Raw genomic sequence first — 17,184 nt, forward strand, 5'->3', positions numbered from 1 at the left:
TGATCTTCACTTATGCAAAGTACATGATCTCCTCAAACCACACCTTCAATTGCAGCAACATCTTGGTCACAGCCAACCTCTTGAGAACCGTTGCCAAAAACAGTAAATTTTTATTGTCTCATTAGTCTCTCTTTTTTTGAGATCCATCAAACTGTTAAATACTATTATTTAACAAATCCAAAACCATTTCTAAAAATACCTTTCATCAACTTTGAAAATATATATATATATATATACCTTTTTATTTATTTATTTATTTATTTATTATTATTATTTTTTTATTATTTAGTTTTAATTAGATTTTAGTAATTAAAAAATAGATTTTTTATGCTGTGTGGAAATGGACACCACAATGTTGGTCTTTGCTTGCTAAAGAAAGCCAAGAGAGACAAGGACATTATCATATGAAGTTAAGATAAGAACAAGATTGAGTGCCCATCATGCTTAACTGTTATCTTGGCCATGCATATATATATATATATATATATATATATATATATATATATATATATATATATGAACATTATTAACGTATAACTTCACTATATTCTAGTAAATTTTTAATAGAACACTCAAACTATAGTCATATTTTGAGTCCAAACATTAATTTGAATCGAAAATGGTACTGCAACTTTTAATTTTTATTTCACTAGGTTTTCATATGAGAGAATCCAATTTATTTTTGATGATCTGATATTAAAAATTCTGTCATCAATAGATTGCTAACCTAGGGAGGACAATATCGCTATTATTCTCTGACGGGAGAATTTTTTTGGCATCTATATCGTCAAAAAGTACGAATCTTTATGTGTAGACTCGGTAAAAACAAAATTAAAGTTGGATGACTATTTTCGATTCAAATTAGTTGGATCTCAAAATAAGAAATTGTCGTAGTTTGGTGCCCTACAAAAAAAATTAACCCTACCACAATTAATCGTCTTTTGATCTATTGGCATCAGGTTCTTTGTATAGAATATGGAGGATCTAAAATTGAATCTCGAGGTTGAGTTATTAACTTTCCAAATGTACATATTTTTTATTTTATTTTTATTTTTGAAAAAGGTGGATAAAAGCCACTTCAATTACTTAAAAAGAGGATACAACCCGAAATCACTAGATGTGGTACAAGTAAACAAAACGGACAACACAAAAGGAGGCCCAAGCCTACTACAAAGCTACAACAGAAACGAGAACACCCTCACAGCTGAAACCCAGCCCAGACCCCACCAGCTTAAGTCGATCTAGCCAATAAACTGATCTCTCGCCTCCTCGGCCAGCAAGTCAACGCTAGCCTGCCCCGAGCGCTATCCCAGCATCTCCAAACTGTGTCGAATAGTGGAAACAGAATCTTCAAGTTTTTCCTTGCCATTATCAGACTCTGCTGAATACCATGAGATAATCAGGCGATTACATTTCAAAATAATGGTACTAGCAGGCATAAATTTGTCATTGAAAATATGATCATTTCTGGCAAGCCAAATATTCCACACAATAGCTTTAACCACCCAATCCCCAATTGACCTACATGGCGGCGTTATGTGGGAGCGCCAAGTCCCCCAAATAAGATCCAGTGTCAACGGGATATCAGATAGATGAAGCAAACGAACAAAAAAATCCCACACAGCACTAGCGAAAGGGCAGTGAAGGAAAAGGTGATCAACAGATTCAACTCCTCCATGACACATGACACAAGTTGCCGTAGGCAGCTTATTACATCTTCTAATCTCAAGATTTTCAAGAGTGAGAATTTTGTTTTTCCAAGCTAGCCAATTGAAGAGGTTGACTTTCTTAGAGCACCTCTCACGCCAGAACCATCTAGCAATCGGACAATGCAAACCTCCATCATTAAGAAAATTATAGAACGATTTCACCGAGAATACCCCATTCAAAGTTAGTGACCACCATTTCTTGTCAGTGTTAAATACCTCCGTAGCAACCAATCGATCCTTTACGGTCTCAACTCGAAACAATCCGAGAAAAGTGCTACGTCAGTAAGTGTCTGCCGATTCCTTGAGCGTTCTCATATGGTTTTGACAATCGCGAAACAACTACGGCCCACGAGATATCTCGGGCCCCCGGCTTTAATCCACCTATCCTGCCAAAAGAGGATATCCTCACCGTTGTGAGCAATGTGACTAATACAACTCCGCAATGCAGGTAAATTACCAATCACTCCTTTCCAAAAAAATGAGATCCTCCTGGGCCGCCTGGGGTATAACTTCCAATTACACATATTACCCAACTCACCAAGAGGTACACCCACGAGAACCCTAGAGTGCAGGGCACGTGAAAACATTTCACACAGTACATCCGTTACCAGGACAAATAGTAGAGGTGATAGCGGATCTCCCTGGCGAAGATCCCTCTGATAACGGATATACCCTTTCTGTGATCCATTGACAAGGATGGAAGCCTTAGAAGATGTCAAAATATTTTTGACCCAACTCACCCATCTTTCCCCAAAACCTCTGGCAGCAAGCAAATCCAACAGAAAGTCCCAGTCCACAGTATCAAATGCCTTTGCAAAATTCACCTTCAAGATATGCCCCAATAGCTTCCGTTTTTGCATACTAAAGATCAGTTCTTCCGCCATAGCAATGTTATCCAAAATATGCCTCCCCTTTATAAAAGCCACTTGTGACTTATCAACTAACTGGCCCATCACCTTTCCCAGTCTAGTTGCAAGTAATTTTGAGATGATTTTCAGAGAGGACTTTATAAGACTAATGGGTCAGTAATCACCCGTCTCGTCAGGATAGGGAACTTTGGGTATGAGGGCAATACAAGCCCAATTGATCCTTTCAAGGTTAGCGCACCCAGAATAGAAATCCTCGCAAAGCTTCAGAAGATCTCCTTTTATCGTATCCCAATGGTTCTTGAAGAATTATATAGGAAAACCATCCGGTCCTGGCGCTTTGTTGCCACCCAGCCCAAAGACAGCATCCTTGATCTCATCTAAAGTGAACTGCCGGTCCAGCGCAGATAAATCAACTGACGGTTTGTTCTCCAACAGCACCGCAAAATCAATCTTACAGCGGAAGTCTCTTTTTTTCCCAAACAGTTGACCAAACTTAGCAGCAAAGATGCTACCAATGTCCTTAGGATCAGTAAAACCCCATCACCCGTTGTTATCCTTGGAATGAAATTCCGGTTTTTACGCCCGTTTGCAATAGCGTGGAAAAACTTAGTGTTCTCGTCACCTTCTTTAAGCCATTGCAATCTAGATCTTTGCTTCCAATAGATCTCTTCCTGAACACGAATCTCCCCCAGTTTCTCTTGAATTTCTGCATCCTTGCTAGCCTCAGCAGGAGAGAGACGTTGAGATTCCTTAACAATGTCCAGCTCTTCTAACTCATGCAAAAGTGTAAGCTTTTTGAGTTTAATAGAGCCAAAATTATACTTGGCCCAATGTCGCAATTTCTCCCGTAAGAAGGCCAGTTTTTTTGAAAAAATGAATGCCCCACATCCCACCAGTGTAGGGGCCGACCACCATTGATTTACCAAATCCTTAAAACCCTCAGCCGTTGACCAAGCCAATTCGAACCTGAATTGCCTAGGAGTAGTCACATGTAAGCCCACTTCAAGACGGATTGGAACATGATCAGATCCTAACCTAGGGAGGCAATTTTGGAACATTCTAGGAAACTAATCAGCCCAATCACTATTAACAATAAAACGATCCAGCCGGACCCAGATTGGTTCCACCTGACCATTAGTCCACGTAAACCGTCTTCCCACCGACGGCGGTTCCCTAAGCCCTAAATCCTGAAGAAAAGCGTTAGCTTGCCTCAGATCCTCAAAATTAGGTATCCCATTGTCCTCCAATGTGAAAATCGCATTAAAATCACCACATAAAACCCATGGAATACCAAGAGTCGGGGCACAACCCCTCAGTTCATCCCAGAACTCCCCTTTCCGTGCTCTCACATTTGGTCCATACACAGCGGTGCATCTCCAACAGAGTCACTTAAAATCGAACAAAAATCAACAGAAATGCTGAACACACCAACATTGGCAAGACAACCCAAATTTAACTGGGAGTTCCAACCCAGAATTATTCCACCTGCGGAACCCCACGCAGGCAGAAAATGAAAATTGTTAATTCTATAGCCTCCAATCTCCCTCCAAGTTGACATCGAAATCTCATCTAATTTGGATTCTTGCAAACAACAAACATCCGCAAAATGTAAAGCCAAAAAATCCTTAACCAGAAAGCACTTTGCCGATCTCCCTAGACCCCTAACATTTTAGGAGATAATATTCATAAAAACACAGTTAGCACTCGCAGGCCTCAGAAGAGGCTCCCGTCTGATGGACCTCCACAGGGGTCTCCGTCTGTCCCACTACTGGGGAGCCTTTCATCATTTCAAGATTACGGATATAGTTAATACAGTCGATTTGATGAGAATCGGAATCAGGAAAAACAATCCCACAAGCATTACAATAATTCGATATTTGAGCATCAGACCAATCAAAAATAAGCAAAGGGGTGGAAGGCATATCTTCAGAAGTGCCTTCCCTTGCTGATATCTTTTTCACTGAACGTGGAGGCTCAGCAACAAACCCTGCATCCTCGTTCCATTTGGTGGAAGGTTTTTTCTGCCGCGCACTGCGTCTGATGCCTTTAACCTGGCCAGGGCGAACCACAGAAGAACTCTCTTGTAATCCGGGCAACAGTTTCTTTAGATTTGATTCGAATTCACAAACAGAATCATCCGACTCAAAGTCATCTACTGGCGAATCCCTTTCTAAAGAATGATAACCATCATCACCTTCCTTATCCTCCGACGTACCCCTTTTGGTATCTGAAATACCTTGCTGAGCCAAAACCAGTGGGGTTTGCCTTGGCACTGGAATAAGGACCCAAATTCCAGCTAGGAATTTTTAGGAAAAACCAACAGGTGGCGTCATGTCCGGCATAGGGACCAAGTCCCCAGTTTCTAAAACTGGTGCCACCTCCATAATAGGCCCACCTGAAGATGACATCAAATTATTTCTCTTCTCCAAGTCAGAGACCGTCTTCACCCCAAGCCCCTCTAAAGACTCCACAGCTTGGCCCAACAACTGGCCCAAATTAATTTTTGTTCCATCACAATTAACCTCACAGCCCAGCCCAACCCTCTCTTCATCCTTCAAGTTAGGCTGGCCCACATCAATTCCAATAATAGACTGTGATGCAATCTGATCAACTATACACCCCGGCCCAGGCCTACTAGCAAGGCTCCCAAGCGTCTGGCCCACCTCATGGCCTACTTCGCATAAGAGAAGTGGATCCACGGACCTCACATCCTTCCCATGCAAAGGGCCAACTGCACCTGGCGCATCATCCATCACGAGCGAATCCACGAAGGCTTCCGAATTCTCACGTGCCTGCACTGAAACCTGCACCCCATGCCCCTTGAACCTACGAGCAACCTCGTATTCTTTTTCAGAAGCCCATCCTTGCTCACCACGTGGCAGCACACTGCAGCCTAGCGATGACACGGCCAACCATTGCACGGCGGTGCGATGTCCATGTCCCTTTGCCCGAGACACCGAAGCATCCTTGTATCCCTCAGTCCGACCTCGGTTCAGCGAGCGACCAATGGTCCGTTCCATTCTCACGAGCGTGTGAGTCTCCAGCCGGCCACCAGCATGGGAGCGGTGCTCAACCACCACTGGAGGGGCACCGAAGCTACGCTGGGAGCCATGCTCAACCATCGCGTCGATCTCACTGGCCTTTCGATCCATCACCCGGCGGGAGCTGCGCTCAACCGCCTCGTCACACTTCACCGGTGAACCTGCACACCTGGCCTCTGGAACAAGAGCACAACCATCATGCCCACAGCCTGCCATACGAGAGCTTGTGATTCTTACCGAAGTCGCCTCAAGTTGTTGTTTAGAGCTCCCTTTGGGTTGTTGGTCCCCCGCCAGATCCTTACCTTTCTCCTCCCTAGCCAACTCGTGAGGAGAAACTATGAGCCGGTGCGGCAGGGGTGGTCAACCTTCAGCCCGAGAAAGTCGAGGCCAAGTTCAACATCCCCTTTCTTCTATCGGGGCTCGGAGCACGTATCTTCCCAGTTCACGCGGATTTAGGGAAAAAGTAGAGCGTTCATGGTGACGATCACTTTGTAACGACGCATCCCGAAGCTAAAGTCAATCTCCACCGGTAACGACACGTTGAAGCGGCGACGAACCAACACCATCAAGAACCTCTTGTGATGGACCGAAGCATTTGAAAAAGAGATCACATCTCCCACCGGCTTGAGAACCTCAACAATCACCGGCCATGACCAAGCATGGAGAGGTAAATTCCACAATAACATCGATTGACCAACACCTTCTGCCTTCCCTTCGGCCACCAACTCCGCCGATCAGGGTGCCACCTTCAAAGAGCATAGACCATCCTTTGTTACCACTTTCATAACATCCAACTTGCAAACCTCTTTAACCTGATCCCGACTTGATAAAGGCACCAGGAAGCTACAGTCATTCATCGGCGTTATTGGGCCGACCAACGGATGTTAATGATAGAAGGAAGAACCTCTAACACACTCTTCTCATTCACTGCACCATCCAGAATAGACACCACCGCCACCTTCGCCAGATCATCCCTTAACTTCGACACCTCCGGCGAGAGCGACAGCGAAACCGACATACATCTAACAGGCCCAAGAATAATACTAGTCAGGGTCGGATTCAACACTGGAACACTGACATGCGCATCCTCCTTCACCACCTAAGTGCTCAATGACATCAACTTCTTTGAACGAACATGGATCCTACTGCAATAAGGGCCCCATCTCAACACCATCTTGCACCTCGCCGCAACATGGCCCACACCGTCACACCTCCGGCAAACCACTTGATGTCTGCATTCCGAAGTGGAATGCGACGATCTGAAACATCTACCACAACCCGCATCCTTAGGAGATCGCGACCGTTTCGAGCCAGCTAACCTCGCCACCCCCTATGCTTCTGGTCCATCTGCACCCTTAGAGCCCTTCGCATCCCACCGAGTCCCGCGAGCAGTGCCCCTCGGAAGAGTGCGAACTCACCGCCTGAGCATATGACATCTCCAAACCAGCCCGTCTACTCTCCACCGTTGGCTCCTTCTCCCCGTCGCTGGCCAGCACCCACAGATCGCCTAAGAGACCGGCCATTTCCTTGCAATACTTTTAAATTTTATTTATTTTTTTAAATAATAGATGCTTGTCATTTACTTATAAAAAAATAAAAATAAAAAATAAAAAATTATAATAATTATAATAATAAAAAAACTTGATTGACCATATATAAAATTGATGTTTATCTTGGAAAGTCCCTGCATAATTGGCAACTTCTTTAGAGGTTCTTCTGACTCTTGCTTAGATACTTGATTTTTTATTATATATTCATAGATGAAGACAAACCTATCAAACCGCTTTTGCCCATAGATTTGGAGAATATAATATAAACTGTACAACATCTAATAAAACACAAAAATAACTAAGAATAAAAAATTTAAAAAAATAAAAATACATAAAACCACAACTATAATATAATAGAGTAGATAGTATTTCATTCCCCTCGTAGAAATAAATTTAAAATTGTTGGATTTTAAAAACTTTAGATAAATCTGAATAAAAGACATAATAAAAAATAGTGAGGAAAGTAATTGATGCATGTCAAATGATATTTTTTATTTTTTATTTTAAATAAATACATCATTCACCTCAATTATTGTGAAAGAGACTTCATCCGTTTACCTTTCACTTTATAGGGTAAAGAATAATTATCTTTCAATTGTGAAGGTAATCAAATGATACTTCACAGGTAAGTGACCATTATATAATATATAATATATATGTGAATTACAAATTTTTGATATTTTTCTAAACATTTCACAGATCTCTGCACAGGGAAGAGATTGATGGCCACAAAAGATGATATGATCAATGATAATAATAAATTTGATTTAGACATGAAAAAGACAAACCTGGACTGCTTACCATGCATCAACAGTTATTTTGGATATTATCAATAACCATTAATTATACTAAATCAACTCAATAAAAAATTTGAGACAGAGAGAGAGACAGAGATGATGATGGCAGCCATGGCTATGCAATGAAGAGTTGTTCTACTTCTCCTGTAGTTGACTTTAAAAACCTCTAGTGAGGAGGGAAGCCATAGGAATTGTGAGTAGTGAAGCCATGACAAGAAGTAAAGGAGGAGGGATGGAGAAAAAGGTGGCCAGAGATAAGGTTAGCAGTGAAAGAACTGTCTTTGTTGCAGCATGAGGACCAGAAGGCTCCCACCATGGCTTTCTTGTGTGTTTTCCAAGCTCCTTGTCAATGTCCTTGGTTTGTTCTTCATCCTTTTTCCTACTTCTTTTGCTCTATTTGATGTCTGGGAGGTAAGGTTACCTGATTGGTGATGGGATGCTGGTGTGGGAATTGATTGTTGAATTTGGGTTTGGTTTTGTAGATGAGATTGGGCCAACAATGGTTGTGCTGAGAGAGGACATGCAGAGGAATATCGAGGTAAAGAAAAGGTTTGATTTTGATCTTGTTTTCTGAGTTAATTTTAGGTTTTCTTTACTTGTTTAGCATGAAAGATCATGTTTTGTGTTTGGAGTTGAAGAATTCAGTGATTAGATTAAGATTGATGAGTTTGGCTGGGAAAATTAGTTTTTGTTTGCCTTGAAGGAAAACTGAGGAAGAAAACAGAACAAGGGATTTGTTTTCCTGTTGTTTGGTTTCACAAGAAAATGAATCAAAAATATGTAAGATGAGTAAAACAATGGTTTATGTTATTGTTAAACTGATTTAATTGACCTAATGTGAATTAGTTTCTGTTTCATTAAAACAGTTGTTTATAATGAGAACAAAGTTTTGTAAAAGCTGCAGTGGCAGTGATTTATGCATTGCTTATACTGTTTGTGTACTTCATTGTTCAGAGAGTTGAAGAGATCTACTTATCTAATCCATCAATATTTTCAAGTCTGGAGGAAGTATTGCAAAGCGATGTCGACAGTGGACTTGCGAGGAAAGGCGATAGTTTTTCCCAAGCTGTGTTATGGCTTGCTAGGTATTTCATTACTCAACTTACCGGCTTCCTTGTATAGAATGGCCGATATCTTTGTGTGTTTCTATTGCATACAAAATTTATATGAACATTATTTGCTCGATTCCATACTTTATTGTGTAAAAGTGGATTCCGTTTTTCAGTCATGAGACATGGCTATGTATTGTTTTGAACATTGTTACCAGGTCTCTGAATTTTAGCTTAGCTTTATTGGAACAACTAGTGAAGGATTCGGACGCAAGCCTTGCTCTAGTGGTGGAAGAAGCATACCAACTCACAATAAAACCATGGCATGGGTGGATTTCAAGGGCTGCTTACAAGGTTATACATCTTTTTTTTTCTTGTAAATCATTTTGATTACTGATAAAATTTAGCTGAAATTTGTTGTACATTGCATTTTAAGTTTGAAAGAAGCTTAATTGTGATAGGTAGCAATGAAGCTGATTCCTGAGAGAGAAGATTTTGTAGCATTGCTGATGAAGCAAGAACAGGACTATGATGCGCTGAAAAGTGATATAAAAGAATTCGTATCATTGTTCAAGCCTCTTCTTGATGAAATCCAAGCCATTTTGGTCAGTATATTTATAGTTTCTGATTCAGTGCAGTTGCATAATTAGAACTGCGTATCTGTTAACCTGAGATGATCTTTCATGCAGAAAAAGTTTCGATTGGATAGATTGAAGTCTACGTAATGGCAAACTCTTCTTCAATGTGTCATGTGTACATAGCTTTCACTCTGTAAATTAAGCCAAGTGTGGGTTTTCTGCAATGATCTTAACAGTATATATGTCTTGAAAAATATTGTGGATCGCAATGGAGTTAGAAGACAACACTAACAGTTTGTCCAGTTTATGTTGTATATAACTAATAAAGCACCGTCTTTTGTGAAAATTTTGATGATATTTAAATTCGAAAGAATGGGAATTGCAATCTTTTGTTTCTCATCGTTTGTGGCATTGATGATGTATATTCTCATGAACTTTCAGCCTTTCAGGTTAATAGAAGAGCAGTGTTATTCAAATACAAAATTTCATGGAGAAGGGGTATTGCTAAACTTTGGACATAATTGGTGCACAACAATACAAAAAGATCTCTTATCAACTGCGAGATTGATGATTATTTATGTTAACTTTTAGAATTTCAGGTTCAATAAAAAGCTCTGTTATTCAAACCCATGATTTCCTCGAGGGGAGGTACTGATAAACTAGAATTTAACCCTTAATTATCGAATGTGATACTGATGATTGTGATGTACTTTCAGCCTTTCAGGTTCTAAGATTAGCTCTGTTATTCAAACTCAAGATTTCTGTTAGGACAGGAATTGCTAAACTCAATTCATAATTCTTGTTTTTGTTTACAAAGAGCATTAGAAAAACAGGATTTTCTTTGTTTCATCAGGTGTGATATTGGTGATGATTCTGAAGACATTTCAGCCTTTCAGTACAAAGAAAAGCACCGAGATACCAAAACTCGATTTCACTGACAAGAGGTACAGTTTAACTTGAAATATGATTTGTACTTTTGGTTGCAGATGGAAACACAAAAATTTCTCATCAAATGTGATCTTGAGGATGATTTAAGGTCCGAACAATATTGCTACCATTTGAACACAGTCAAGCTAAACTGGTAATGCATCACATAGACATTGTACTCGGCAACAGCATTGCCGGAGCTGGTATTGAAGGAGTTTGTCTTGGCCAAGGCATAGCCACGAGCAAACCGAAATGCGGAAGACCCTCCGATGACTGGCAACTCACTGACATTTTTCAAGATACGTATTCCTACCAATATACGCAAGTGAGCTGCTGTTGAACTCTTTGGTTATAAATGCCAAGCTCAATGTTATCAGTAATGCTGGTTGCTGCAGTGAAGGTTGTACATTGATACCTTGAGGTTGGCTGATGAGCTTTGAAGACATGTTGGGGAATTTCTGCGAGGGGTCATCTATAACAGAGACTTCCCCGAAGACGTTGACTGCCTTGCCGGCAGACGGTGGGACTTCGGTTAGTGAGTGTGTCATGGAGGTATAAGTGTAGGTGAGTGTGCTAGTCTTTAGGGAGGTTGAAGTTGGTGATGGAGGTCACAGTGGCAGTGGAGATAGGGGGTGTTGGCAATGGTGGTGGGAGATGAGGCCACGGCTCACTGCTTCAAGGTTCAAAAGTTGGCTTTGATGGTTATATAAAAACAAAAAAATTGGTTTGCATTTTGGGAGCTCCACTTGTTGAAAGGAGGGCACTTTTTTATTATTATTATTATTTGGAGCAACTCGAAATTTTTTTTAGTGGTTATATTATATATTTCGGTTCTAGGGCTTCTAGTGGTACTTATACCAGTTTTTTCTTAAAAAATAATAAAAAAAATTATATCTTCTTCAACAGATACCGGGTCTTATCAGCAGGAAACTTCAGAGGTCTCCCAGAGAATCAAGCGCTCCCTCAACTTCCTGAGTACCAGACATACAGATCATATCAGCGATTCGGCGCACATTACTGATCAAGAGTAGTTCTTCTCTATTTCTGCTTTTGGGCGCCTATATCTCAGACACTGGTAGCCTGTCACGATCCAAATTTCTATTACCTTATTCTTGTTGTCCTCTCTACTTTTTATTGTTACTGCTCTCCTCATCTCTGGTGAGGATTTCATACCATTTTTATTTTTAGTTCTTCTTGTTGTCTCAGACCGCTGTATTTCTCCATACTCTTCTTATTTTAATAAATTTGTGGTTTACCAACTTTATTAAAAAAATGATAGGTCACATCGATTGAACCATATATTTAAATTCTTGTGTTTTTACTTTCCTTTATTATTGTAATCTTCTAAATGCTCTGCAACATTAATCATAACATTTAAATTAAACAAGAATTAGCCATTTATTTTCGGTTGTTATGTCTCAAAAAGTGTAATGGAACAATTGAAATCTATATACTTTAATGAGGCCATCTCCAACCCAAAACTTTATATTTGGCGCTTCAGTACACAAAAATACAGTTTCTACAGTAAAAGTTTCTCCGACCATCATCTCTATTTTCAAGGTGGCACGTTATTCATCCGACGGTTGCTAAGAAGATAAGTGGCACGTTATTCAATCTCTTATCTTCTAGCATTGGGAAGTGTGACACGATAGGGTTTGGTAAAGATGATATCAAATCCACCGGTGTCGATGCAGATGAAATCCATCCGACGGTTGCTAAGAAGATAAGGTGGCACATTATTCAATCTCTTATCTTTTGGCATTGGGAAGTGTGACATGATAGGGTTTGGTAAAATGATATCAAATATTATGTTGCCTATATAAACAACTTCATGTCGTTTCTCATTTCAACCAATATTATAAAAAAATCTACGCTTTTCATTGTAATCCAAGAAAAAAATGTCTCAAACAATCTCGTAGTAGGGGTACTCTCCTTATGAAGATGTCTCATCTCTGTAGAAACTTACATGGAAATGACTCAATACCCCATTATTGGTACAAACCAGTCTTTAGAGCAATTATGGTCTCAAGTGGAGGAGAAATACAATTTGACAAGAGATAAATATTGGGTGGAACGTTCTGCTCGGTCTTTACAGTGCAGGATGCAGACAATAGAAAAGGCAGTGAAGAAATTAAACGGATGTATTCGACAAGTGGAAAATTTAAGTCCGAGTGGTGCATCAAACGAAGATATTGTAAGTATTTTATATATTTTATTCTTCATAAATTTATATTTTTACAAATATATAATTCATAACATCCTTTACTGCATCGATCGAAGCAAAGAAAAATGCTTTTGGACGATCCTAACTATAAGAAAGGATTGAAGTTTGATCATGTGTGGCACATTGTGAGGAACTTTTGAGAAGTTTAAAGATAATGTTATTACATCTAACCAAATTAATCGAAAGCATGGATTTGACTATGTATCATCATAATCTGAAAATCCCATGCCAGAATCACAAGCACCGTAATCTCCGGACTTTCTCAATTTTCTCTTAACTTAGACGATAGTGTTGGTGGCACACCTTCCGAACACCCTAATCGGACGGGAAGAAAAGCCAAATCGAAGATGGATGATGAAGTAGCATCTTCTATTAGTCGTTTAAAAGATAATAACTCCAAGATTATGGAGATGTTAGAGAAGACCAATGCAGATCGACAAACGTTCTTAGAAATGCAGAACAAAAATCTTGCTTTTCAACAAATGAGACATGAGGACAAAATTTTGATGCGAGACTTGAATTCTATAGCTGATCCAAATATTCGTGCTTGTATACAAGCACAACAACAAGAAATTTTACAGAAAAGAGGATATTTTCAACAACCATCCCCTTCTGGATCTAACATGTTTAATGATATCTTTGAAAATATTGGTGGAAGTGGCGATAACATGCTAGAATATTAGACCCATCTACTTCAGCTTTCATTAATTGTATTTTGAGTGTTGTGGTTTTTTTCTTATTGCTATCTTTTATAAATCCATGCTATAACTATTTTCTATGTTTTTATTTTATTGTTCGTGTAATTTTTGTTAATTTTAATAAAGTTATATTTTGTGTATTATTTCCATTAATTTTTATTTTTTATTAATTGAAAAATACAAACTTAAATTATAAGTTATTAATTTAATTAAAATATAAATTATAAATATAAATTTTATTAAAAATAAAAAGAAAAATAAACTAAAAATTAAAAACTGAAAAACAAGAAAAAGAATAAAAAGATAAAAATTAAAAAAATTAAAACTGAAAAACCAAAAAGATAGATAAATAATAAACTGAAAAATTAAAAATGAAAAATAAAAATAAACTGAAAAATTAAAACTATAGAAACCGAAAAATTAAAAAAATATAAACTGAAAAATTAAAAACTAAAAATAAAAAGAAACTCGAAAATTAAAACCTAAAACTAAAAAGATAAATAAAAGATAAATAATAAAACCGAAAATTAAAAATGATTAAACGAAAAATTAAAAACTATAAAAATAAACTGAAAATTAAAACTCGAAAAATAAATCAAGATTGAAACCGAAAATAAAAAGAGATAAACTCAAAAATTAAAAACTATAAAAAATAATTTAAAAATAGATATTGCTACAACGACGCACAACAAGCTCTCCTCATCAAAGATTTTTCTTTCACCATGCAAGATTTGGCGCCGATTGGAAGAATCCCACGCCAACCGTTAAACGCCAAATTTGGTTAAGAGGCTGGAGAAGCCCCGATGGGCTTATTTATCAAGTTTTAATAGTATAAATTTCAACGATTTTCAAATAAAAATACTTAGATGGTAGTGTAGAAATAAAATATATATATTTTGAGATATGCTTTGTTCATCACTAAAAGATTTCGACCAACGACGTTGACCCCACCATCAAAAGAGCGGGAGAAGCCCCGACGGGCTTTATTTATCGTTTTAATCAGATAAATTTCAAACGACTAAATAAAATACTTACAGTTAGTAAATAAAAATATATATTTTAGACGTCTTGCTAATACTAAAAGATTCCCGACTCAACGACTGTCGTCCCACCATCGTGCTGATGAGATTTTCAAATATCCCAAGTTTAAAATATACGAGATGTGAGATTTTCAAATATCCTAAGTTTAAATTACACAGCTACATCGCGGTGGTAGTGATTGATTTCCAGCTGTACGAATTTCAGAAACTCAAAATTTTGTGTCGTTGAACGAAGACGCATGCCGATTAACTCAATTCTTAGAAATGCATACATCCTGACTAACTACTCTTATTTATTACCTAATTGAAATTATCAATTGTTTACTATAGTATGAACTTGTAAGATGCATATATGATCAATTGATGAATGGTGAAGAACATGAACATGATGCTCAACAAATGGCATTCTTAGTGGCAAGACCAAGTTGATGAGTGTTGGCCACTATTGAAATCGCACTCAAAAGTATAAAAATATAGAAACCAAAGCTCAAATGCGCTAAACCCGGATAAATTTTTGTAATCGGTTCATAAAAAATTATAATTAAAACTATATATCTCAAATAGCTGATTTCCATCATATCAATCGGACAAATTATAAAATCAGCAATAGAAAGCTAAATATAGCAATGAATAACGCGGTGAAATTCAACTGTGGAGATTTAAAACGCCCTTAAGCTCAAATGTCGCGAATGAACTGGATGATGATTGGTCTTGATGAGTAGCTCAGAACACACCTCGCTGTCACAGTGCGAGACATGAGTTGACGATCGATTCTAACTCACGGTACTCCCTTCGACTAACAATGTTTTCATCACATTTGTTATCAAATCTATTACAAAAAGTTGAGAAATGTATGTAAACGTCTGTGGTAGAGGACCAAGAAAAACTGAGAGGTATTCCTATGTAGTGGTGAGGTTTTTATTCTATCATTCATATAATTATTGAGAAAAATAAAATAACCTATTTCTAACTTTTATTGGCCCGGCCTGTTAACCATGTAATTTATTATGGGCTGATTTGATCTCGAGAGTGTTCATGGATTGTCTCCAAATTCAAGCCCCAAGTGACCTCATTTCAACCAAATTGGCCCGGCCCGTTAACACGTACCACAAGTCAATAGGGTAGAGGGCATATAATTAGGTTGGGAGAGGCAGGCACATACATCATGATACACTTTAGCTAATCGAAAGGGATTAAATTATATAAAATGACATCACTAGCCCTTTATTGGTTTTCAATGCTTGACTCCATATATGTACAAAATTTCCTGCTGTAAATGTATAGCATTATGGCACAAATTATGCATAGATGTAGGAATTGTTTACAATAAAATGGAAACCAGTAAACAAATTTATGTAATTATATTATGCATTAATATTTTAGTAAGAAATAGTCATCAGTGATTGGTATTAAAAACAACAGAATTTAGTTTACTTTTGTCATATAAAAAGGTAAGAGAAAAGAGAGATGTTTCACGGATATAATGGTTTATGATACATAAAAAGAATTAAGACAAAACACGTTAAACTAAAAATATTAATATTTTGTCATTGTAAATGGGTAGTTAAATTTTAATTTACATATATTTCTTTCCGAAGAATTATAATTAAATAAATCCACTTTTGAATTCCTTTCTCTCTAGCAGAGCAAGTTGAGCTCACTCCTTATAATAATTATAAAATTTTATTAGTTATTGAAAAGAGTTTATATATATACATGATTTTGTCTTTATTTAAATTACTTTTATGGAGAAAAACAGCGATTAGAATGCTTTGTTTTGTAGATAATTGACGACAAGTGGCTTTCTTAATGAAGTATTTCATTTTCACTCAGCATTTATTTCTCAATAATTCAAATATTGCATGTATATAGACAATATTTTTTAATTATTAATAATGGATATAACACAAGATTTGTTTAAAAAGGTATATATATTTATGCAGAGGATGGAAATAAGAAAATATATAAAAGAGAGTTATGTATTTTGAAAGGTTTATTTAAATTATTTACAAATATTTTGAATATAATTTACTATTCTATTATGTATTTGCCATTATGACTAAAAATATGAATATATATGAACTATTTTATTTAAAAAAAAAGCATGACATAATACACATCAATAAACATGTCTATACCATAATAATATATAATTTTAATGTAAATTGGTAAAAACAGAGATTGGAAGAAATGAATTAGGGTAGTTGAAAGATGGAAATGAATACAATTATTTATTATTAATTTAGGGCTATTGACAAAGGATTTCCAGTGTTTTTAACTGCTAGAGAGGTGGTTTTCAACCATAATTCCATTTCAGTGCACGTTTAATATATAATTTGTCTTTATTTCATCATCAAATAAATAAAATAAAATATGTATATTTTAAAAGTGTATATGAAGGGGCATTTATAGCCATCATAATACAATAGTCTAATAACAAAATTAATACCACACTAAGCCTAATTTGCTTTTGTTAGTATAAACTCAATCAATTATAACACATGCATAATCCATCAGCCAATCAAGCCTTAACATATGCCTAATTAGTCAACCAATCACTAATGAGATTTTAGCTAGAACAGAGTTTTATACGACATGAAAAGAAAGGGCATTGTTTTTCCTTTTAAATTATAATTAAAATGTTTTCAAAATTTTAAAACTATTAAAATTTTAAACATTAGAAAATACTATGTGTGTCTCAC

General features: G+C 37.2%; 2 protein-coding genes across 2 annotated transcripts; one reads left to right on the forward strand and one right to left on the reverse strand.

Annotated features, from left to right (window-relative positions):
• Positions 1–8,088: 8,088 nt before the first annotated feature.
• LOC120276202 (glycolipid transfer protein 3-like) lies at positions 8,089–9,992 on the forward strand. The gene is given in 8 exon segments (XM_039282927.1): positions 8,089–8,112; positions 8,191–8,298; positions 8,300–8,324; positions 8,449–8,504; positions 8,921–9,051; positions 9,234–9,369; positions 9,477–9,620; positions 9,705–9,992. Coding segments are annotated over 8 exon segments (660 nt in total). The 3' UTR covers positions 9,741–9,992.
• Positions 9,993–10,644: 652 nt separating this feature from the next.
• Positions 10,645–11,068, reverse strand: LOC120276204 (dirigent protein 19-like). The gene is made up of 2 exons (XM_039282928.1): positions 10,936–11,068; positions 10,645–10,829 (listed from the first exon to the last, which is right to left on the reverse strand). The coding sequence occupies exons 1-2, from the start codon at positions 11,066–11,068 to the stop codon at positions 10,645–10,647; spliced, it is 318 nt and encodes a 105-aa protein (XP_039138862.1).
• Positions 11,069–17,184: the final 6,116 nt, after the last annotated feature.

Source organism: Dioscorea cayenensis, chromosome 14 (genome assembly GCF_009730915.1).
Source record: "Dioscorea cayenensis subsp. rotundata cultivar TDr96_F1 chromosome 14, TDr96_F1_v2_PseudoChromosome.rev07_lg8_w22 25.fasta, whole genome shotgun sequence".
Classification (NCBI taxonomy): domain Eukaryota; kingdom Viridiplantae; phylum Streptophyta; class Magnoliopsida; order Dioscoreales; family Dioscoreaceae; genus Dioscorea; species Dioscorea cayenensis.